This window comes from Macrobrachium rosenbergii, chromosome 4 (genome assembly GCF_040412425.1).
Source record: "Macrobrachium rosenbergii isolate ZJJX-2024 chromosome 4, ASM4041242v1, whole genome shotgun sequence".
NCBI lineage: Eukaryota > Metazoa > Arthropoda > Malacostraca > Decapoda > Palaemonidae > Macrobrachium > Macrobrachium rosenbergii.
This window is the reverse complement of record NC_089744.1, coordinates 78,219,887-78,243,516: the sequence shown is the minus strand read 5'-3', so window position 1 is coordinate 78,243,516 and position 23,630 is coordinate 78,219,887. Positions and strand designations below refer to the sequence as shown.

The 23,630-nt window shown below is 37.1% G+C and overlaps 1 protein-coding gene across 1 annotated transcript in view; it reads left to right on the top strand.

Annotated features, from left to right (window-relative positions):
* The window catches only part of LOC136835906 (probable RNA polymerase II nuclear localization protein SLC7A6OS), a 23,546-nt gene extending 220 nt beyond the window's left edge, over positions 1-23,326 (top strand). The window contains exons 1-8 of the mRNA XM_067099778.1: positions 1-196; positions 2,037-2,197; positions 4,405-4,551; positions 10,841-11,005; positions 17,501-17,616; positions 20,504-20,632; positions 20,776-20,825; positions 22,977-23,326. The exon at positions 1-196 is cut by the window's left edge and continues 220 nt beyond it. Coding sequence (XP_066955879.1) covers positions 2,039-2,197; positions 4,405-4,551; positions 10,841-11,005; positions 17,501-17,616; positions 20,504-20,632; positions 20,776-20,825; positions 22,977-23,128 — 918 coding nt within the window. The 5' untranslated portion in view covers positions 1-196; positions 2,037-2,038 and the 3' untranslated portion in view covers positions 23,129-23,326. The remainder of the gene's footprint in view (positions 197-2,036; positions 2,198-4,404; positions 4,552-10,840; positions 11,006-17,500; positions 17,617-20,503; positions 20,633-20,775; positions 20,826-22,976) is intronic.
* Positions 23,327-23,630: the final 304 nt, after the last annotated feature.

Sequence of the window (23,630 nt, the reverse complement as noted above, 5' to 3'; positions counted from 1 at the left end):
TCCTGATCTCTTGTCGACACGAGACAACAACAATAACATTACATCGACAGCGTGTTGTGTCGTCCTGTCACCCAGCGAATCTAGTACTGTATGATCTTTGTCAACCAGATATTACATCTTCGTAGGCTTTATTATTCATTCTGAAGTCAGATATTGGAAGAATCCTGAGATCTTGATAATACAGCAGCGAGTTACAGTAAGTTATGTTGGGAGCCAACTTCTGCAAATTTGGTGCAGGACGTTAGGCTGTCCGCATAAAAAAACCTTCACGCATCCTTAAACTGTATTTTCCTTTAGTTTCAGAGTCTTGAGTGGGCTCCGATAAGCAACGCCAGATTATTTCTCTCCATTTTTAATTTGTTTTCTGCAGGGGAAGTTTACCAGTTAATACTAACATTATGATAATTAGGTTAGGCTAAGACCTTGACTAGGCTAGTGTAGTAGGCTGGCCAAGGTAGATTATTGAGTAGGATATCAGCCGTATATAAAAGCACTGACAGGAGTTACCATATGATTTGGCCTGATTATTTGTCAAATTTATGCTTTCCAAACGAGTCTGGCCCTATTTGTCCATTATAGCCTCAGCCTATAGCCTATGCAGCTGGCCCTCTGCCTTCGAAAGGTAGGGTGCAGAGCAAATGCAGAGTGAGGGGTCATGCCCAAAGAGATTTTGTGGTAATTCTATATATTAAAACACTGGTTTTTCTAAGGGAATATGACCAAATGGAAATTTACCCGGGGGTGTTTACCTAACCTATTGCACTTGCCGGACGGGATATGACCCTCAAGATCTCCCCTTGTTGGATGGACTTCAGGGGTTAATTACAGGTTAATTAGACTACCTAATGAAAGCCTTCATAATTAGCAACCAAAAACTGTAGAAAAGTTCAAGTTATAACGAGTAGAAAGTTCTACCGAAAAAATGTAAAACTAAATTTACCTTTACCTAACCTAACTTAGAGATTTCTTTTGTAGGCCTACCTACCACGTCCAAATTAACTTTCAATGGGAGAAAAACTATGGTTTATCTTACTGCATAGAGATAATTTTATATTATTGCTTGATGTTAATAAATTTTTCATGATATAATGTTGATTTTGGTCTCATTGTACTTCATCTTGGGATCTTTGAGAATGAAAATCAATAAAATCATGATAATATCAGTACTGCCTAACATCAAAATATTTATGGTTAATTTTTAAAAAATTTTCTACATTTGTCATCATTGGTATCTTAAGTAATGAAATTTGAATGTCATCTGAATCTCAAAAGATTAACATTTGTAAGCATTTGGCACAGATATTATCTCAAGCAAAGGAGCCATATGCTTAAGATAGCTGGTATAGGTAAACCTGCTATCTTAAGTAGGCTCGGTTGCTAATGTTGTATATCACTACATAGCCTAACATGTTTAGCCTTAGTAAATCTTAAATAAACCCATACCTGATGAATACTATAGCACTTTGGACCTGGTGATTTGTCTGCTTAATTTATATATATATATTCTTTGACCATAACTTATATATATATTATGTTCTTTGACCATCATTATTGAAAGCAGACCTCTGACCACTTGGTTGCTCATTTTTTCTACAGAAATGTCTAACAATTATTGCACAGGATAGTGTACGCAAATTTATAAGATAGCTTGGCTCAAGGTATGTCATTGATGGTCATTGTGCTTTCATATTAAAAAATGCATTGTAAATGATGGTTCATATTAAAAAATGCATTGTAAAGGATAGTTATCAATAATTTTAATAGCAACTCAAGAGAGTACTTCCCACTTTAACCTAATCTAATCTAGGAAACTAATGTTCTGTTTGATCATTGCTTTACTTCCCAGGACCCCCCTTAACACATTTTATACATGAATAAGATTTTACTAGTAAGTGCCTAGTGTAAAAGTATTAATACTTTTATGGAGTTTAAGTGCCTAGTGTAAAAGTATTAATACTTTTATGCAGTAAAATAATTATTGCCTTAAATAATTGCACTTTTTTACATAATATTTTATGAGTGTTTCCCTATTTCAGCAATGGCGACTGTAATAAGAATCAAGAGGAGACTGCATGAAGAGCCAACTGAAAATATTATCATAAAAGCAAAAAGGTCCAGAAATGAGAGCACCGGAGATGAAGATCAGTCAGGTGACAATGCGGCAGTACTGACGAGAGTTGGCACTGTTGAGTCCAAGGTAAGGTTTTTCATTAATTTTCTTCTCTTGGGCAATAGTTTTAGAAAAGCAGGACTTTGACCGTGGTGATGATAGACCAGCTAGAAAAATTTGAAATGTTTACAGCCATTAGAGCTTTGGTAAAAAGTCAAGGATGTGGTGTTGATATTAGGAATAAGTTTGATATTAGGAATAAATTTAGAAGGAACCAGTATAGTTAGTAGGTTATGCATCATGCTGTTGGTTTGCAAAAAAAGATTACAGAAAGAATGAGCTGCATTCATATTTTTTACAAAGTGTATATAGAAAATGAAGACTTATTATATTTTTTGTTTGCAAAGCTAAAACATTTTATGATTTTTGCCAGTTGCTGAGAAATTTCTGTGATTACTACTGCAGTGGGACCAGGTCAGGTTAATGCTGATCAAAATGTATTGTGATGAATATACTGTACAGTATTACAAGTCAGTTGTAGTTCTGACATACATATAGCAAAAGATGTGATGGGAATATTTTAAAGTGAAGCAGTACAGTATACGTGTTCACTTTCTATCATTCATAGGACTAAGCACAGTTCTAAGTACTGTACAATAATTTGGTAGTTGGTGGACTGTAATGTTGAATTCTTCATGACTTATACTGGAATAAAAGTGTATGGGATATGCCTTTGTTATTAATGAAGTATATATTGTATATTTATGGTGCGATGGGAGTTCAGGAAAATATTTTTGTGTTGACTTCTAATTACTTTTATGATGTAGCTACTAGAAAATTGTCAAAACTCGCCTTGACATGATATTAATATTTGTAGGAAGCTTGAAATGAAGATGATGAATTTATTCTCATATGTATTTGTTCCAGAGCTATGGTGTAAGATGCTGTATTGAGATTTAACTTCATATCTTTTATAAATTACTTTGTGTTGGTTTGCATCAAATGAAAGTAAACAGTGGAAATATTGTAAACATATGAACCATATATAGTCTACAGAATTTTTATCCCTTATACAGCTCTGTATTTCTATGTAGGATGTTAATGTCTATAGTGCCCCTTTAACAGTTCACTGGCTTTTAGTTTTTGCTCTGTTTGTAAAATTTCTTTGCCTTTTTATCTATTCAATTGGCCCTTTTCTTACCTGACTGGGCACTCAGGCAGAATGACATAAGATATAAGGATGTAGTGTAAATCCATTACACTTATACCCCTGTATAGGGAGATTTGACAAAAAGGTGTCACGTATTGTGGTGGTGCTGGTGATGAATTTTCAGCAACCAGATAATGCCAGTTTTCAAGAACCAGATAATGCCAGACTTATTGAGCAACTCATGAAATTCAATACTGTACTGTAATTGTGTTGTCTAAAAAAAATATGTTTTTTCCAAAACAAACATTACTTCTTCTTCAGCTGTTAAGCCCTCTGTTGTCATCAGTGTAGACAGTTTTGGATAGATTGCAAGTTTTGAGTATTTATACCAGTCACCATTTTACAATTTGAGTCTCAATAGTCTAGCTAACCATGTCTCATAATATTTTGAAAGCTGAAAGCAGTAAGCCTATTAATTGAATAGAGTATTTAAGAAGTTCATAATGAGTCCAACAGTATTCTTATTAATTTCATAAAGATGGCTACAAATGAATTTACCCTACTTTTGTCATCATATACTAAACACAGATTGAGAGACTTGATTGAAAGACAAGACTCTTTAGCAGAGGATTTGAAAAAAGATAATGACAAGCAGGCATTACATAAAAGAAACTTACAAAAAAGGGCAACAATATCGGTAGTAATTTAAAAGAGACAGAATCATGCCTTGGAATTATTTCCAGAGCATGTCTTGCAGTACCCCAATACAGAAAATAGAAAACAGTTCCATCAAATAAATTGGACTTTTGTCACCTCCGAGAAATGCTAGATTGAACTGTGGACTTAGAATCTTGCAGCTGAACCATATATTTGCATGGGTAATCTTTCTGTGGTGGTAGCTTGCTACTAATTTTGATGCATGGTGAATTGCATAAAACATTGTAATAAGTTTATTATGTCCAAATTTGGCTTCATATTTTATTTTCACAGGTTATAGTTAATCAAGCACATCAGTTTTTTAATATTCAAATATGCCTAACTACGTAAGGCCTACTAATGAATTTATATTACCGAAAGGAAAAGAAATATTTTTTCTTCAACTTTTCTGCAAGTAAAGAATCATTTGTTCTTATTTCATTCTCAGGATGACCCACTGGAACCATTGGTCAAGACAGCTATTAAAAAAGGATGGGAGCTTAGACAGAATTACAAGAGATTAGGGTCTGATGTGTCCTTTAGAAATAAATCCAGTCAAGATGCCAAAAAGCGAGCGGTTACTAAAAGATACAAGGTGAGATATGTCTTTGCAAATGTGTTTAAGGGTGTTGTATTAAAAGAACCTTTTGATTATCTCTAGTGTGATTCAAAGTCTGAAACAGATCTTAAAATGTGTCTGAATTCATCCATCCGTACTACCTGTCATGAAGTTGTAAGTTTTAATTTGTAATAGATAAATATATTCCCTGCTGCTGATATTGTTTCTTCAGTAGGCCTTTCATCATTGCATCAGTGTACCTTTTTGCTCAGGCATTGGAGGTAAATATATACCAATTTGTATAAACACTTCATTATCCTTTGTCTTTTGTGTGACATAGGTTGAAGTGTGCCTTTCCAGAAACCCTTGGGAAGGTTATGATCCCCTTATTCCCTTTGAGCATAGCCTCAGTCACAAAGTCTTACATGAAATTTAATTGGGAAAGACACTCGTAATTGTACTCTACTAAATAACAGGGTTGATAGTACTTAACAGTGAATAGGTATGTAAAATGAAAGGTAGAAATTGAGATATAAGTATGAATGTTTACATGATTAAGATACAGTATAAGGTTAGCCTTCTGTCTGTGGTACAGGTACAGTAGAACCCCGGTCCTCAACCATACCATAATCGGATTTCAACACAAAATTTTAAGTAAATTTTGCATTGGAGCTCAAGCAAGAAACCAGAATCAGACCTGATGAATCACATGTTTTTGTAAACAAAAGTGTTTTGGTCAGCCTTCGCTAGTTGGTGTTGTTGGTGGAGTTGTTCCCAAGTGTCGTTTAAAGCCAGCTCACTCTGCTGCTGTTGTTCTGAAAGATATTTTAAAGTGATTTTGTATACACTATTTCAGTAGACTGTATGAAATTTACCATAAATTAATACTGAAAGTAAACAATGTTTATGTATTACCGCGATAGCCCACCAAGGTGGCGCTTTGGTTTGTTTACACCCTCTCATGCCACAAGCTGCCGACGTAGCTTAGGCAATTTTTCCCAAGTTTGTGATAACAGACATAATGGCTCATTTTTAATATTTTATTAATTTACTTTAAAAATTAGGCCTGTTTTTCAGTGGTTTATTATTAGCAACAGTTTTTGTGCGTACCCATTACAGTACATACTGGTACCTAGCCTAGCCTATGGCACTTGGTCAACCATCTGTAATAAGGCTGCATTGGATGTAGGCCAGTTTTTTTTTATACAGTACAGTATACATTTAAAAATGAAAAAAGTACATCTAAGACGGTAAGTTACTTAACTCTGAACTTATTTAATTGTAATTTGTGTGTAATGTTTTGTATAAAAAGGCAAGGTTAGGGTAATGACTGGTGGTCAAGAACGGATTAATCCATTTTCAGTTATTTCTTATGGGAAAAATTGATTCGTATCTCGACAGAATCACATCTCAAACGCTTCTTTTGGAACGGATTAGCGTCGAGGACCAGGGTTCTACTGTACTAGTCTTTATTACAACATACATTAATTCTTGTATTAGCTTCAATAAGAAAAAATATAAGTTGAAATATATGCTTTATTTTTTAACATGAAGGGAAATGTATACTACATAGCAAGAAAGAAAAGACTAACCTACTGGTTCTGGTACTGATTGTAAATCTTAATTGTAATATGGCTTGTACAGGATTTGAATGTACCAATAAAAATAAAGTGTACTTGTAATTCACCATAAAAAATACAGTAAAAAATACTCTAAAACTGGACAGACAAAATAAAAGTTAAAGTTTACAACTTCTTACAAGGAAACAGATCTTTGTCTCAGTAAGGGGTAGTACCATCAGTGCACCTCATGCGGTGCACTCTAGGCATTACTTGAGGTTCTTTGCAACGTTCCTCTGCCCCTTAACTGCAGCCCCTTTCATTCCTTTTACTGTACCTCATTCATGTTATCTTTCTTCCATCTTACTTTCCTCCCTCTCCTAACAGTTGATTCATAGTACAACAACGAGGTTTTCCCCTTTTTACACCTTTCAAGCCTATTTACTATCAATTTCCATTTCACACTGAATGACCTCATAAACTCCAGCGCTTGGCCTCTGGCCTAAATTCTATACAGTAATACCTCGAACTTGCGTGATTCGAGTTGCACGAATTCACAGACATACGAATTTTTCATTGGAACCTAACTAATGGTCATACATGAGTTTTTCACAGACACGCGAACACTGAGAAACCCAGCAAAAGTGTTTGTTTAATTTTTCTATGTAATTTATAAGTTTTCAAGCTTTTATGTGTAAATTAAATAACATTAAATATTATTAAAAGTAATAATTTCTCTCTCTCTCTCTCTCTCTCTTTTTAGTGAGATGAATTTTTATGGTACATGTATACAGGTATGTTTATTTTTATGATAAATAAACTTTTTACCTAATAATAAGTGCTAATTTTCAAATAAGATTAATAAAATTAAATAATAATAATAATAATAATAATATGCGAATTTATCTTATATAGTGTGTTTTCTATCTTCCTTATGATCTGCACACTATCCTTTTCCAACGACGGTACTTAGAATAAAACCTGAACCCAGACGAACGATATCTGATTGGATATTTTAATAAAAGACTTCCCATATTCCGCACACTATCCTTTTCCAAGACGGTACCTAGAATAGAACCTGAACCCAGACGAATGATTTCTGATTGGATATTTTAATAAAAGACTTCCCATATTCCGCACACTATCCTTTTCCAAGACAGTACCTAGAACAGAACCTGAACCCAGATGAACGATTTCTGATTGGATATTTTAATAAAAGACTTCCCATATTCCACACACTATCCTTTTCCAAGATGGTACCTAGAATAGAACCTGAACCCAGACGAACGATTTCTGATTGGATATTTTAATAAAAGACTTCCCATATTCCGCACACTATCCTTTTCCAAGACGGTACCTAGAATAGAACCTGAACCGAGACGAACGATTTCTGATTGGATATTTTAATAAAAGACTTCCCATATTCCAGCACACTATCCTTTTCCAACATGAATATCGGACCTAGAATAGAACCTGAGCCTGAGACGAATCAATTTCTGATAGAAATGGCGGTTTTAATTCCGACTTCCGCTTATTCCACAATAAAAATCGTCGTTTTCCAAAATCGTCGAAAATCGTCAAAAATCATAACCTGAAATGCTCAGACATTGAAAACGATTTAAACTGATTGATTGAGTTTACATCAAAAACTTCTTCAAATTATGATTATTCTGCCATTTTGGGGCCAGATTTCTTCCGTCCGGATCGAACGATTTCTGATTGGAACATTTTAATAAAAGATTTCCCAATTTCTGATGAATATATTTTTCCAACATGAATATCGAACGTTACTGACTAACCGCTGTCCTGAAACCGGGGAATCCTGTAAGATAAAATAATAATAATAATAATAATAATAATAATAATAATAATAATAAAACTGTAATTACAAAATTCGTATTATTTGAACAAACAAATTCTTCCTCATCTTTTGTAAGAAGGGGGTGAAGGCAAAAGCTGTCAGACATGTCATTTAACATGAGAAGAAGGGGAGTGTTGCTAATCAGTGGTCAAATCTCTCTCTCTCTCTCTCTCTCTCTCTCTCTCTCTCTCTCTGTGTGTGTGTGTGTCCGTAATAATTCATAAAAAATTTCACTCCTATGTAAGGACAACTGTTATCTCTCTCTCTCTCTCTCTCTCTCTCTCTCTCTCTCTCTCTCTCTCTCTCTCTCTCTCGTTCAAGTTAGCCAAGCCATGACACAGCACTGTTTCTCTGTATGTCTTTAACTGTACAGTAGATAATTTTGAATTGATCTAATTTTACCTGTACTGTTTACGAACTGTAAATGTGCCTACCGTTTATAAACTGTAAATGTGCCGTTCTAAAACATAGAGACATAGAGCATTTCAGAACAAAGAGAAAGTGACAGAATAAAGAAGTTTTTAAAAATGAGGTTCAGAAGACTTCTAAAAATAGATCATGGGAATGGGGAGAGAGTCACACCATTTATTTCTTTTTTATGGGTAATGTATTGCTAACTTTTTAAATGAAAATACAGTAACTTTAATTTCATTTAATTGTTAGTTTAATATTGAATTTCCATCTTTTGATATCTAACGTAAGAATAACTCTCTCTCTCTCTCTCTCGTGTGTTATTCTCTCAGTCTCCGTAATGTAATAATTGATTAATAATTTCACTCTCTTAAGTAAGGACAACCCTTATCTCTCTCTCTCTCTCTCCTCTCTCTCTCGTTCATAGTTAGCGCTCACACATTTTTACAATTTATTAATTCTCTGTACGTCTTTACCTGTACAGTAGATAGTTTAAATTGATCTAATTTGACCTGTATTGTCTACGAAGTGTAAATGCTCTAGTGTTGCAAATACGTTCTAAAACATAGAGACATAATAACTAAGAGTTGTTTTAGTCAAAATATAAAACACTGTTTGTTCATGAAAAAGCATTTCAGAACAAAGAGAAAGAGACGCAGAATAAAGTTGTTAAAAAGAGGTTGAGACGATTCTAAAAATAGACCAGTTGGAAGGGGAGAGAGAGAGAGAGAAATTCTCTTCCAAATCTCAGTTTTTATGTCAACCATTTATTTCTTTTTTAAGGGTAATGTATTAAGCTAACTTTTAAATGAAATTACGGTAACTTTAATTTCATTTAAAAGTTAACTTAATAATTTGGGAGCATGATTAGGGTCATATTTAGTGTTTAAACTTTAGAAATAAGCATTTATTAACATTTTTAGAGCCCATGCCAAACTTACACGAAAATTCACCCTGCGCGTGGGGTTCTGGAACCTAACCTCGCATAAGTTTGGAGTATGACTGTGTTTTATTCTGTTCTAACAGAACTTTGTGTTTATCAGTATACTTTCATTGAATGTTGGTATGGTTGTTGAGGCTTGTTAACAAAGTATAGTAGTTTCTGTTACTCCCATCAACCCTTCTTCAGTTTGCCTACATCTGCTCCTGCTGTACTGAGTATTCAAGAAGCATCCTGATGAGATGTAATTATTTAAGATGCTCTACAACCTTCTCTTGGATTAACAGGCAACTGTCCCCTCATTACCTTCTTGGAGCATGGCTATGATCAAGAGCCCAACACCTGTTGTGGTCTTGATAGATGCTGATGTTCCTGCTGTTCTTACTCCAGTTGCCTTTCCTGTCCCTTTGAGGACAGTTGCCTCAACTCCATCCATAGTGGATCTGGGAGAGGTTGGAAAGGTCCAGAGTTATAAGAGGACAAAGAAGAGCACCACCTCCAGAAATTGACCTTAAAGCCAGCCCTCCACCAGATGGCTAGCAATTCTAAATGCATATGTTGCTCTCCTGTTGAGAACGATGACAAGCACTGCAACTGTTTTTGGAGCCAGCTGACTAGGGATGGAGTAGGTGGATTGTTTCATGAGTTGCTTATGACTGATCACTGGCGTATGAACCTGCTCATGCCAGTCATCCACTTAGTCTTCTCAAGGGAGGAGGATTAACTCTTGGCTTATCATGTTCATACTTCTTCAGAGTTATAAAGGGAGTAGTCTGTACTTCTTGGACAATTGACTGTCTTGGCTCCTCAAAGCCTGGTCTGCACATCTTGGGATGTGCTTATGACCAGTCTATGGACGTCCATTAGCATGACATACTCCTGTGCATGACAGTGCCCTGGGATGTGCATGATAAGGGACTGTCCTGGACCATCCACTGTCCAGTACTGCTCAGCATAGGACAAGGAGTATGTGCACCCTTTTGCCAAGATCTGTAAATGGGGCTAGGCTGACTGGTTCTGTTTTTTGTTTTGGGCTTGAGGGTGGAGAGGGATTTTGCTCAGTCCCCTGACATTTGGATTGTGACTTGGTGTCACTCTAGGCTTTCATTATCACAGTCCTCAGAGCAGATGCAGGATTGTGCTGCTTTGGTTAAGGGTCCCTTATGATTGGTGGTGTATCTTTCAGGGTATGAGGGTCCTATGCCTATGGAACTACTTTAGGCTGAGTTAGGCACTCCTAAGAGGTTATATAGGTCAGTGGTCTGGTTAAACTACTGAAAGATAGTAATAATGTTCATGAATTTAACCAGACAACAGAACTCCATTATTATTTTTCTTGAGTTTAATGTGACAACTGATCTCTGAAATGACATAACTCTCATAGGCCTGGTTAGAAGGATTAGGTTTTAGGGTGTTATGCACTTCAGAATATATGAAATGGTGTTCATAGCAGAGGGCCATAATTCAGAAAAGATATCCATAAGTAAAGGGTATGTGATTGTGAATATTTACAAAGTTGATATGTATGTTGATTTTCTAAACTTCCTCCTACAGATTATATCTCAGAGCAGAGGTATTGGTGAACCTCCTGAACCTGATAAAGATGATGTTGCTACAGAAGAAAAAACAGTCACTGATAAGGATCTGAAAGGGGCAGAAGCTTTACCAGCAGACTCTATGGAGTTTACTTATTTTGATGCTGTTCTTGCCAATGAAAAGGTAAGATAAATATATTTGTAGCTTTTTATTTCAGTGCCAGGTTTTTATTTTCTTTGATATGAAACATGTCTAATGTTAAGGCTAGATGAATATTTAGTTTAAAAAAAGTTTTTCTCATACAAACCTGTTATGACAAGCTCAGTTTCAGTGAACAAAATCCCACACTCCAGTCTTTATTTAGTGATTTTGTAGAAAAAAAATTTTTATGAAAAATTCTTTTGTCTTGCTACAATCCTGTTGCTTGTAATTAACTGAAATCACATTTAAATAGGAAGGCTGAGCCTGCTAAAACCAACAGGGATTGTGGTCAAGTACTATAGATAATAATGTTAAGATAAAGTTAACAAGATTTGTAGTGTACTGTATATGCTTTCCATGCTAAGTCCATACACTATCAAACACCATAGGGAATGTTGTAGTTAGGAAGTCCCTAATTGCCATGTATATTCCAAGGAATGATTATTGTAGCTAAGGACAGTTTTTACCCAATGTGTCAGACATTCAGAGGCTCACTGCTTTAACAGGAACACACTAGCAAATGTAAGAACAGTGACCCAAAATGTATTTTCATCGATATCAAACTTCTTTTAATCAACTATGCAAGTTAGCTCAGTGATCTGGTTAAAGTACTTAATAATAATAATAATGATAGTATTAATAGGTACTCCATTTGTAAATGTATGAATATATACAATACTATCATTTGTTTAATGTTCACAAACCTCTTATTTTACAAGGATTGCCATCACTCCAACTGTTAGTTGAAAACTTGTCCTTCCTTCAACTCTCTTAAACTCAAGATGATTATGTTATTTTATGTAGGTTAACCAGATCACTGGGTCAGATTGCAGTTTCATAGGGTTGGCCTGAAAACTGTAGCAGGCATTTTCTTATAAGTAACCTACCAAGTAATTGCATAGCTATACTTTCCACTCATGAGGCAGCTTAAATTTTAAAATCTGTGGTAGTGCTCTGATTGTTTAGTGTAGGTGACCAGTCCCACCCACTAACAAGAATACTAGGAACAACTCAGCAGACAACCTCATTCTCTTTGTGCTGCACTCAGTGTAAACATTGGGTGTTTGCAGCAGCTTTGTTTATCATTTGCTGTGGATGGCAGGATTTTGGTGAAATATTTTTGCTGAGTTTGAGTAGCCTTCAAGCCTGCAGCTTTCAGGATCAGTATTTTATTGTTTTGTTGTTAAGATCTGATTCAAGTTTATCATTTTTCGCTACAGTGATTTTGCAATCAGTTGATTAACTCTCCTGTATGAGTAGCATGTTATAACATAAATATCGTGTTTGCTACTGAACCGATGTTTTTGATGGCGAATACATATCGGCAAATCTCAAATAATGTTTGATAGGAACTGAGATATGTTTTGTATGATGGTACTTTGTGTACTTCAAAGCAATTGTCAGTAAAGAATTGATTAGAACATCTTATTACACTTTCCTTTGCAGAGAACTGAAAAAGTGTAAGGGCAGAATGTAGCAAGGAGAGAAATTACTTATTTTGGTGGCTATGGGCTTTTGGATAAATAGACTTTCTTGACTGCCGAGAATCAGTGGCGCAGGAGCGCTCACTAGCTACCTGAGCGACTAGCTTGCCTGGCACCCAGCTCGCCTGGTGCCAGCTACAACCTGGGAGCATGCAACGCCCGGCTCCAGCTCCCGATCTTCTGGCACCAACTCTCCCTGCATTAATTTTTCTCTCCTGCTACTAGCCCTTTTATCTTCTGTGCCTGGCTCCCTTGGTTCCTTCCCATGCCTTTGCCAGCCTTGTGTCTAGGTTAACAGAAGTTAACCTTGTGATAGTGATGTGTTGTGCAGTGGAGGAGGTGATTATCTGGCCCGTCAGTTCTCCTAGACCTAAGTCGCTGTCATACCTCTCTGAACCTGGGAGGAGACATACTGAAAGTCCAATGGAGGCTGATGGGAAGTTTCCCCAGGTAGTTGCCCCTCAGTTGAACCTGTTGTACATTGCCAGGTTGCGACAGACAGCCACTGAAAAGGTGTCTTGCTGGAGGTGTAGGTGAGGAGGTGGCTATCAGGCCTGTCAGATCTCCTAGACCTAAAGTCCTTGTCATGCTCCCCTGAACCTGGGAGGAGGCATACTGGCGGTCCAAGGGAGTTCTAGGGGGTTTGCCCCTGGGTAGTTGCCCCCACAGTTGAGCCTGTTGTCTGGTCCGAGGCCTCAGCGGACAACCATTGAAAAGGCGTTCATAAGGATGTGCTTTAGTTCTCCTCTAATGATACAGATTCCAGTTTGGAAGTCCACAGAGCTTGCCCCCTGAACTTCAGTTGTAGAGCGCCAGTATTTGGTGCCAAAGCACTCTTCCAGCGTTCGAAAGCACCCAGCACCCCAGTGCCAAGCAACTTCTGAGTGTCCAGTGGCTTCCGAGTGCCCCCAACGCTCCTAGATAGAAGGGAGAAGATTTACTGAAGGTCCAAAGGAGGTTGGTGGGGTTTGCCCATGGGCAGGTCACCTCCTCGGTAGAACCTATTGCTCACAGTTCGCGCAGTGGAAGACCCTCAGACTGCTGTTGGAAGGGCATCTCTGTTAATGCCCACCAGTTGTCTTCGGACTCGGAGCCCAACATGAGGCATTCTAGGCATCCTCTTGGCATGTCCCATCCCCTGAAAAGACATAGCAGCAACGAGCCGTCTCCTATTCCATCGAAACGGACAAGAGATCCCTCTCTCAGTCCTCAGCCAGGTTGCAGTACCCGACTCAGCCCAGATTACTTTTCACTAGAGCGCCAGTATTTGGCATCCAGGCGCCCATCAAACAAGAAATGTTCCTCATTGTTGCCTAGGTTTCACAATAGCACTCATTGTGCTCGCCTGAGTGACACACATCAGTCACAGTCTCCGAGTGCCCGTGGACTGGCTATGCATGTTCGACTCCAGTTGCCAAGACTTCAGTGCCAGCTGCCAAGTGTCCGGCGCCAGACTTCCGGGGCCCGGAGCCAGTCCCTGCATGCCCAGCGCCAATTCTCGAGCGCTCGGCCCCAAATTAGGTCGGACCTATGGTAATGGCTGTCTGAACGTAAATCTTTGGAAAGGAAGTTCCTTCATACCACAAGCCAAGACCTAGCTTTCCATTCAAACAAGGACATTTACGCCAGGATCTGGGTAGGGGGCCTGCTTGGGGGAACTGGCTAGTTTCCAGTTTTTGTCAGGACATGGCCCTTTTGAAGAACATAATATTCTGTGTGGATAAGCCGAAAGCTTTTTTTCAGAGATTTCGACTTTACTGTGAAATATCGACCTTATTTCACTCCTAGACTAGTAATCTTGTTACAAGACCACAGTCCTAAATATATTATCATCTCTGTCAGATAGCTGAAAGCTTTTCACTTACAGCTTCAGTGCTTATTGACCCTACTTCACACCTGACTGTGGTAATCTTGTTACAAGACCACATTCCTAAGTGTATACTCATCTCTGTCAGATAGCTGAAAACTTTTTGCTCTCTCTCTCTCTCTCTCTCTCTCTCTCTCTCTCTCTCCACTCTCTCTCTCTCTCTCTCTCTCTCTCTCTCTCAGTCAGCAGAGAACTCCTACAATGGGCATATCAAATCGAGTTTTCCAGTCACCTGACTTTTTCAGGGAGCTAATTACTTCCAGTGGATGCACTGAACCATCAGAAGCATGTCCTTCCTGCTGAGTGGATCTTGGATCCCCTGGTGTGGTGGAATCTGTAGAATCTATGGGACAGGCCTATTTTGGCCCAGTTTGCTGTCTCAAGGAACCTTTGCCTTCCTCTATTTGTTCTCCAATCCTAGACCCTCTTGCATGGGCAACTTAAACCATGCTGCAAATTAGGTCCAACCTAGATCCTGGGGCCCTTCCGCATTCCACCTCAGTCAAGGAAGGGTTGAACAAGTTTTCAGTCTCATCACAATGCGACGATGACCCTCTTAGCCCTGTTCTGAACCATGAATAATGGTTCCTGAACCAGATATGGTTGTTGATGGACTCTCCATGACTCCTTCCACAATTCATATCTATTGAGACAACCTCACTTCAAAAGATACCACTAAGGGCGGGCCACTCTTTTTCCGGACAGATTTACATCACTGTCCGGGAGCTTTCCTGGAAGAAGTGAATTTTTTAAGACTGACTGCAGAGACTGTTGCAGGATGCAGATGTCAGTCTTTGCCAAGTACTCCAATCTTAGTGGGCAGTCTTCCAACGATGGTGTAACAGTTATAACATCTTGTCTGTGAATTCTTCTTTAGCTCAGATAGTGGAACTCCTCCTATACCTGAGGACCACCAAGGTGGCTCTCTTCTTCCACCTTCAAAGGGCATAAAGCAATGCTAGACTTAGTATTTAAACACAAGGTCTAGTTTTATCTTCTAACCAAGATCTTAGCTACCTATTAAGCCTTTGGAGACTTCCAAGACAGAGATGAGTTGACTCCGTATCTTGGAATTCGGACATAGCTCTCAAGTGGTTAATGGGTGCTCCTTTTGAGCCTCTACATTACACGTCTCTCAACTTAACTAGAAAACTCTGTTCCTTGTATCCCTAGCAAATGCCAAACGAGTTAGTGAGCTTCAGACACAAGTGAGCAGATTCTGCGCAGGGAGACAGTCAGTCCTGTAACACTATGTTTTCCTGGCTAAGAAAGAAACAGGATCTGTGCTTTCTCCTTTAAGTGATTGACAGACATCCCTGGTGCTGGGAGAGTGAGCAAAATGTATAGTTTGAGCTTTCAGGTTTTACCTAAGCAAGCCTTATAATCAGAGGGCCATCCAAACCTAACGTGTCCTGACAAGATCTTGTCTCGCCCTCTGCCCATGAAGGCATTGTCTTTCATCTCCAGTGAACTTTATTTTTGAGACGCACTCTCAGATTCAGGAGAACGATTTGCCTACCTGTTAAGGGAAAGCTAAGATGCCAGAATAGCCTCTACCTCATTAGCTTTCAGGCTCATTATGTCACTCACTTCCGTTTGGCAATCAGCCCACTGGAAGTGTGATAGTTCTTCACTTCTTAATTTTTTCTTAAAGTCAAAATAATTTTGAACAAAAATTTTTTTTGCAGTACCTTCGGACAATTATTAGTAATTGGCATGGCACTGTGGGAGGAAGCAGAGGATTTTCTCCTTCTGTCTCTTCACCTTAAAGTCAGGTGCCAAATTTTTTTAGGAGCTGGGAGGTACAATTTACCTGGAGCACCCACCACTCTCAGTGGATGGGTAGTTATTTTCAGTGTAGGTGACAAAATTGTTTGGTTGTTTTTAGTTTTTGGTACTGCGCCCAGGGCAAGGGCAGTTAACGATTCTTTGCCAGCCAGTGGAATACTCCTTCGCTGCTAAGCTCTCACTTCAGTAGAGGCAATCCTTGGCTATACTACCGCACCACTAGAAGTCAAGATGGGCACCAACCAGAGGCAGTATTCTCCTGCAATAGCTCTCTTAGCTGATAAGGAACGACAAACATGTTTTCCAATGCTAGCAACTTTGTCTATTTCAAATTCATTGCATAACTTAATGTTTTAGAATGGAATACGCCCATGTATCCCACCTTCTATCAATGTGGGATTTAGCTATGCAATTACTTGGTAAGTTACATATATGAAAATGATATTTTCATAATAAAATTAAGTTTCATATATATTTACCAAGTAATTACAGAATCAGAGCCTGCCCTCCTCCCCTCTGATGGACATAAGGGCAGAAAAAGAATGAGGTTGTCTGCTAAGTTGTTCCTAGTATTCCCGTTTGTGGGTGGGACTGGTCACCTACACTAAACAATCAGAGTGCTACCGCGGATTTTAAAATTTAATCTACCACATGAGTGGAAAGTATATTTATGTAATTACTTGGTAAGTATATAAGAAACTTAATTTAATTATGAAAATATCATATTGAAAGAAGTTGGAGAGCTAGGTAGGAAGAAACAAAATACCATAAGATAGATGAAGAGTAAGGGAATGACATTGGATATGGGGCTTCCCCCCTCATTGGCAGAATACCTAACTGGAAGTGGACCTATTTCCTTTTTTATCCCTTCATTGATGTGAACCTTGTCTCATATTTTAATTATCAAGTGATGAGATATTCATAAGTAAAATCAGTGGTTTCAACATGTGAAACAAAAATGTACAGTTTTTGTTTTAAAATGGTTCAAAGCTTTCAGTGTGTAGGTTTCCAATGCTGTATTTAGAAAAGATTTAAAAGCTCCATTGTCCATTCTTAGACTGTCATTGTACAGTATATTTTATTCTTGAAGGCTCAGTATAAGTATTGGTATTTTTCTAGTCCATATGGCTCCTGTAGTGTACCATGAGTTGGATTTTGCTTGAAACAGCAACTTTAACATCCCAAGATTCGTGTAACTTTGGAGGTGTAATCGATGATATTCTTTGTATTTTTATAGTCAGTAATAAGCTTCCAGTTCAAAAGCAAGATTTGGTAAATGGGTGTGAACTGATGTCATTTTTGTGTTTCTCATTCAACTGCCTTACTATTTCCTTGCAGGAAGATATTATCACTTGCAATGGTGTGCCAATGGAGAGTGAACAATATGTATATGATGTGTTCTATTCAACTCAGCCAGTCAATTGGGAAGATATTATGGAACAAAATGCATGCAGGTATGCAAGTACTGTAGTATATTTTTCATTACCATAGATGCAGGTGTGCAGTTACAACTTAACAGAAACATTGGTGGTTTGGCTTTCTGTTGATAAGTGACTTAAGTTTTTTAAGTAATAAAGACCCTATATCATAGCCTGCTCATAAATATTTTCTAAATATCTTTTAGGTAGCAGCAATTCCACATATAGTAGTTCCTATTATAAACTAACTTGTACTTTACACTTAACATTCAGTTTAAGAGAGATTTATGTAAAAAATTATCCAATCTAAAATGGTAACCAGGCAAAAAATAATACACTAATCATAATAACATAGCTGATAAGTGCAGAAGTTTGCTAAGGTCAGGTGATACTGTTATTCCTTCTCACAGCCAACGAAGGTTAACATTAAGTATTGTGATTTAAGTTTGCTTCATGATTATATGACAGAAAGATGGTGCTAATGTGCTTTTTATTGCAGATGAAAGGAAATTGCATGGAAAATACGAATAAAATAAAAACTGACTTTTAAATTTTTGCAGAACCAACCCATATTTTGTTGATTTCTGTGACTCAATCTTTTGTGTTAACTTTAAAGAGGCACTATGGTATCCAAGTGCCTTGTAGCTAATTAATTTTACTTAACTTATTTTACATGTTAACCCTAATGCTTGAAATTTCAACTGAAAATGCAGTATCAAATTTATACTGGATTGTTCATTAATGTTTGAATTCATACATTGGTCCTTACTTATTTTAATCCTTAATCTCATTTGTTGTCTCTATTTTTTTTGGAAACAGAATGTTATTTTTTTTTTGCCTTTATCCCAGTAAAGTTTCTAATAATGATTCAGAAGATTTTTGTTCAAAAGTAATCTTTTAAAATGCAGTTTTTTCAGAGAGATAGAGAGCTGGAAGTAACCATTACTGTGGGATCTATTTTCTATTGAGTAGTGCTCCTTGCTTTGAATTGGTGCAGTGATATTTAACTGTTTTTATCCCAGTGCTGTCAAGCTAACATCTCACCGATTACCTTAGTGTTTTACCTTATTTTTATCTTTCAGCCATGATGATTAAAATTTTAAATGGAAATGCCGTGCTAAATGGATGCTGAATTGTTTATAGAAGTTTTCTTCATATATATTATTTTTTGGGGGGAGAGTTAAATCAGATGAAAACATGAAAGCCTGTCTGGATATTCATGAAATCCAAGTCTTTGAGGTTATACTGTAATCTTTCTAAGGTTCTCCATCTTACTTTTTCCAGCACTGAAATCCTTTACTCCAGGTCCATTTTATAATCCTGAGTAACTTTCATTACACCGCTTGTTACAGGTGATGCTTACTATCGAAACCCCGGATGTATGATTGATTGAGCTGTTATTTTTCAGAAGAGTAATCCTCCAGTCATCTGCATTATGCCCTTGACTGCACTTCATACAGTGTGAAAGGATATAGGCATTTATGTACACTGAATGGCAAAAGCAAATGAAGCAGCATATTTTGGAATAGATGGGAGGAGAAAAGATTGAATCCTTAAGAGCGATAGGAAAACAATACTTCTGCTCAGCCAGATAAACTAGTTGATTGGAGTATGTATGCTGAGTGGCTCATTGATGTAGAGAGATTAGGGGATGGAAAAGGGGAATACTGTTGTCATATGTTTTGATGGAGTTTGCAAGTTGAATCTCCCTTAGTTCCATGGCTTTCTTTTTGGTGGAAGTGTGTGTAAACTGAACTCCAGTGCTGTGGAAACTCTATCTCTTGCTGCTGTTTCTCATACTTTGCTAGAGCTTATGTTTGTGTGTGTGCCTCTGTAGATTTTTTATGCATCAACACCCTTGAAAAGGATTGGTGAGCTCCATGCCTGGTATGTTGTTACACTCTTGGCCAAATGGTCATCAGTTGGTCTCTTGTTTGCCCAAATTTTGAGGAAAAAACTCACCATGAAGGTTGGAAGATGGAGTTAAACATCCCTTCTCAGTTCTGGCACTACTGTCTGTCTGAGAATGTTTTGCTTTTATGCGGTGTTTGAGCTTTATGTTTACCATCATTGGACTGAAGTCATGCCCTTTCCTTTTGAGACTGTTCTTGGATACTGAAGTTAAGGAGACTCTGACCCTTAAAAATACAGTGGCCTTCTGGCTGAGACAGGTTATAATGAGGGTTTATGAGGATATTTCAGATGATTCATCACAATTCTGTGAGCAGGGACCTGATTGTGTTACTTATCCTTATCTTGGACTGGTAGTTTAGTGGAACATTCAGTACTGTGGGTGTGAGGGCAGTGAACTATTTTTATTTCCTCTTAATCCTACCTTGTTTGTGGCACCTTCAGGAGTGGATTAAAAAAAAATGCATACATATTGGGCGAGTACTCAGATATGGATTTTTTTGCCTCTGGCAAATGCAAACCTTTGGCTTTACAATCTACAGATGGATCAAAACTTGACCCACAACCCTTGAACTCTTTGTTCCAGGCCTGACATTCTAAAGTGTGGGGACTGCATTCAGAAAATTTTAGTTCTCTTTTCTCATACTCGTAGTCATTTGTAAGAAGATATTCCTCCTCTATCCCAAATAGTGATTTGGGCATTTTATGATTACTGGGGATATAATAAACAAATGAAGCTTGTATGAAAAACATGTTTTTCATACAAACCCATTATTCATAAAGGTATTTTGCCCACTGCTTGTTCTCACTCTCATTCTGTGTGGTTAGATTAGGAAAGTGAAATGATGGATGATGTGGAGTGTCGGATGAGGATATAGGTATGTGTAGTGGAAGTGTTCTGTTGCTGGTAAAGCAAGTTGGTACAAGTGAGATATTTCCTTTTGGAAGTAAGGCATCTTCTGATTAATGTGTTTGCCCAGATGTTTAATATTGTGTTTCTCTTTGTATACAGAATTGAAAGGGAACTATTTGAATCTTTCACTGATTCAGAGAGTGATGATCAATATGAGGATGATGATGATGAGAATGAGGAGGAAAACTGGAGAAATGATTATCCTGACTATGATGATAGTCCATATGAGTAAGTATTTTATGCTGGTTTTCCAAGTGATATCAATTTTGTTTGTCTATCTATTGGTGGATGAACGTGTCTTTAAATTTTATTGAAATGTGTGAAAATACTGAAGGAATATTTAGTGTTCATTGATTTATGTTCTTTTGCAGAGATGAAGAAGATTATTTGAACTCCCAGATAAGAAAAACATACAGAAAATGTAAGTATAGTAATGTCTATAATTTACAATATGTAGATTAGAACTAATACAGTATTACATAAAGTACAACTTTTGCAGTTCTTGGGAAGTGCAAAAGGTTTGGTAAATTCTCCAGTCCCTGAGAGACTCCTCATTAGCTCACCTGAGTTGAAAGCCCAAATGAGCTTTTCAGATCAGTGTTTCCAGCATAACTTTTCACTTTTTTAATGTCTTCTTCATGACCAGTGATCAATTTTAAGACTTAGCCCCTGGAAAGCATATATTAACTATCACTTATCAAAAGTTTGCAAGTCATGGCCCAGTGTTTTGATGTGGTTTACTTGCTTGCTATTAAATGCTTATTACTTCCATTATTGACGGTTTATCAGCACAGTACTCTTCTTTTCTTTTTTTCTTGATTTGCAAGGGCTTATACATTATATGTTGTAGCACATCATGGTATTTTGTAATAGTCATATTGACAACCCAAGGGTGCATAGAAAATTTGGATATGGTCTTTTATAGTGTATTTGAAAAAATCATGATTATTTGAAAAAGAAAAACAAGGATAAACGATTAAAGATTACACAAAGTTGAATATTACACCAGTACACAAAGCAATTAGTGCAATGAATACCTCTGTCTGTGACATGAGTTTTAGTGCCCTACCTACTCTTTGGTTATGTAAGTATTCTGTGCTATTATATGCTCTCTTATCTCACAACTTCTGTCATATGCATGTGTGCTATGTGCTATTTATGCATGATTATGTGTGTACATAAGTATTCTCGTACAGTCGGTAAGGAAAGTTAGGATACAGTTTTTTTAAATCTTCGGACATAATTGCTCAATAATGCGACCTCTGGCAACTTTAGAAAGGGGAGGAGCTTCAGTCTTATTGTGTTTGTTTTTTGCTTGACCTCCTTTAACTTTCAATCATATTCTACGATTCTGAAATCATTGATACTTAAATGCAGTAGTAAGCTTTGCAGTATTCGTTCAAGTTGTAATTTGCAGCGACAGTTCTGAGCAAAATAAACATTTTTCGACATAACCTACCAAGTGACCTTGCACAAATGAATTTATGACACCACAGTGAACGGAATGCTTGCATAATCAGAAACGTGATCTTCCATAATGAAATCAAGAGTTAAATTTGAGCAATGTCCAGTGAAAAACGTGGGGAACAATAAAGGAACGAATGCAATGTTATGATGAGAGAGAGAGAGAGAGAGAGAGAGAGAGAGAGAGAGAGAGAGAGAGAGAGAGAGAGAGAGAGAGAGAGAGTCTGCTGTTGTGTAAGCCTAGGCCTATGTGTAGAGCTACTCATTTCATTATTTTTTTCTTTTAGAGATTGAGTGATACTATATTTGTATAGTATGTTTTAGCAGTGGAGAGAGAGAGAGAGAGAGAGAGAGAGAGAGAGAGAGAGAGAGAGAGAGAGAGAGAGAGAGAAACTATGGCAATGTCAAGAAACATCCAGTTACTTGTGTTTTGCCGGCAAAGTTCTTGCGCTGCTCCTCACATCATAGAGAACGCTCTTGCGGATTTAAATAGAGTTGGTCAACCTACCCTAGCTGTCACAACATTTACTGCCATTAATTCCAGCTGACTTTTAACACCGTGAAATACAAATATGAATGTGTAAAAATTAAAGAAATTATCATTACCTCGTATGATGATGCAATAATAAGCCTGTTCATATCGGAAAATGAGTAAATATTGCCGTTCTGATAAACAGTACTACACTGAGATATCCACACACTATCTTCTAGATCTCTATGAACGAAGTTATCTGAGAAATTCTGATTACTTCGGACATGCATGGTGTTTTTAAGTATCTGAACGTTTTTATTTTGCAGATTTAACATATATGATATAATTTGCATTGTATTTTCATATTCTAGAGTAAATTTACTGAGATTATGTGTTTTCTGTAAGAAAAAAAGTTAAAATTCCATGAGCGAAATCTAATGAAGACTGTATCCTCACTTTCCTTGCTGAGTGTACATTATGTACTGGACAAGAGAAATTGATCAGTTAATTAATGGACAGGGAGTTTGTGACAAAGATATGATTGGAGGGTTATGTATTTTAGCAAATGATGTCCTTCCCTAAAGTTTTTAGCAAGTGATGCCCTTTCTTAAAGTCACTCTAATGCTGTTCTTTCAGATGAAACCGACGAAAGCTATGACGCGGAAGATTATGAAGAGGAAGGTTTTGATAGTGAAGGGAATCTTATTATGTCATCTCAACACCCGTTTTCTTTAGCCAAGTTGATGAGAAGAGTTAATCTAGATGACGATAGTGATAGTGATGATTAAATTTAGAGTATGTATCCAAGTTCTTCAAGCATTATTGAAGAATGTGCTCATACTTTATGTCCATTGCACTACCTGTACTGAACTTGTTTGAATAAAAATTGTTATTTGTATGTTAATTGCATTACATATGGGAGTAAGTTTAAGAAATGTTACATATACTGTATTTTAATGAAATAAATTTTTCCTTTTTGCAGAAAATTTTGGATATCATTGAACCTTTCAGTGAATGTTAAAGAGAAATTGAATACCCCTAATTAAAAGTAAACAAATATTTGGAAATATAAGAAGGAAGAAAATCTGAAGATTGCAGAGAAAACAAATTGCTTGTAATTCTTATACAGTCATATTTGATGATGAAGGGTCCCTTCTATCATATATACAGACAGACATATAAAGGATACCTCTTCCTTCTTTTGTATATTTCATATTTGATGCTGAAGAGACCATTCTATCACTTATATTAACAGAATTATTCATGTTGAGGGCACTTTCATTGTAATTT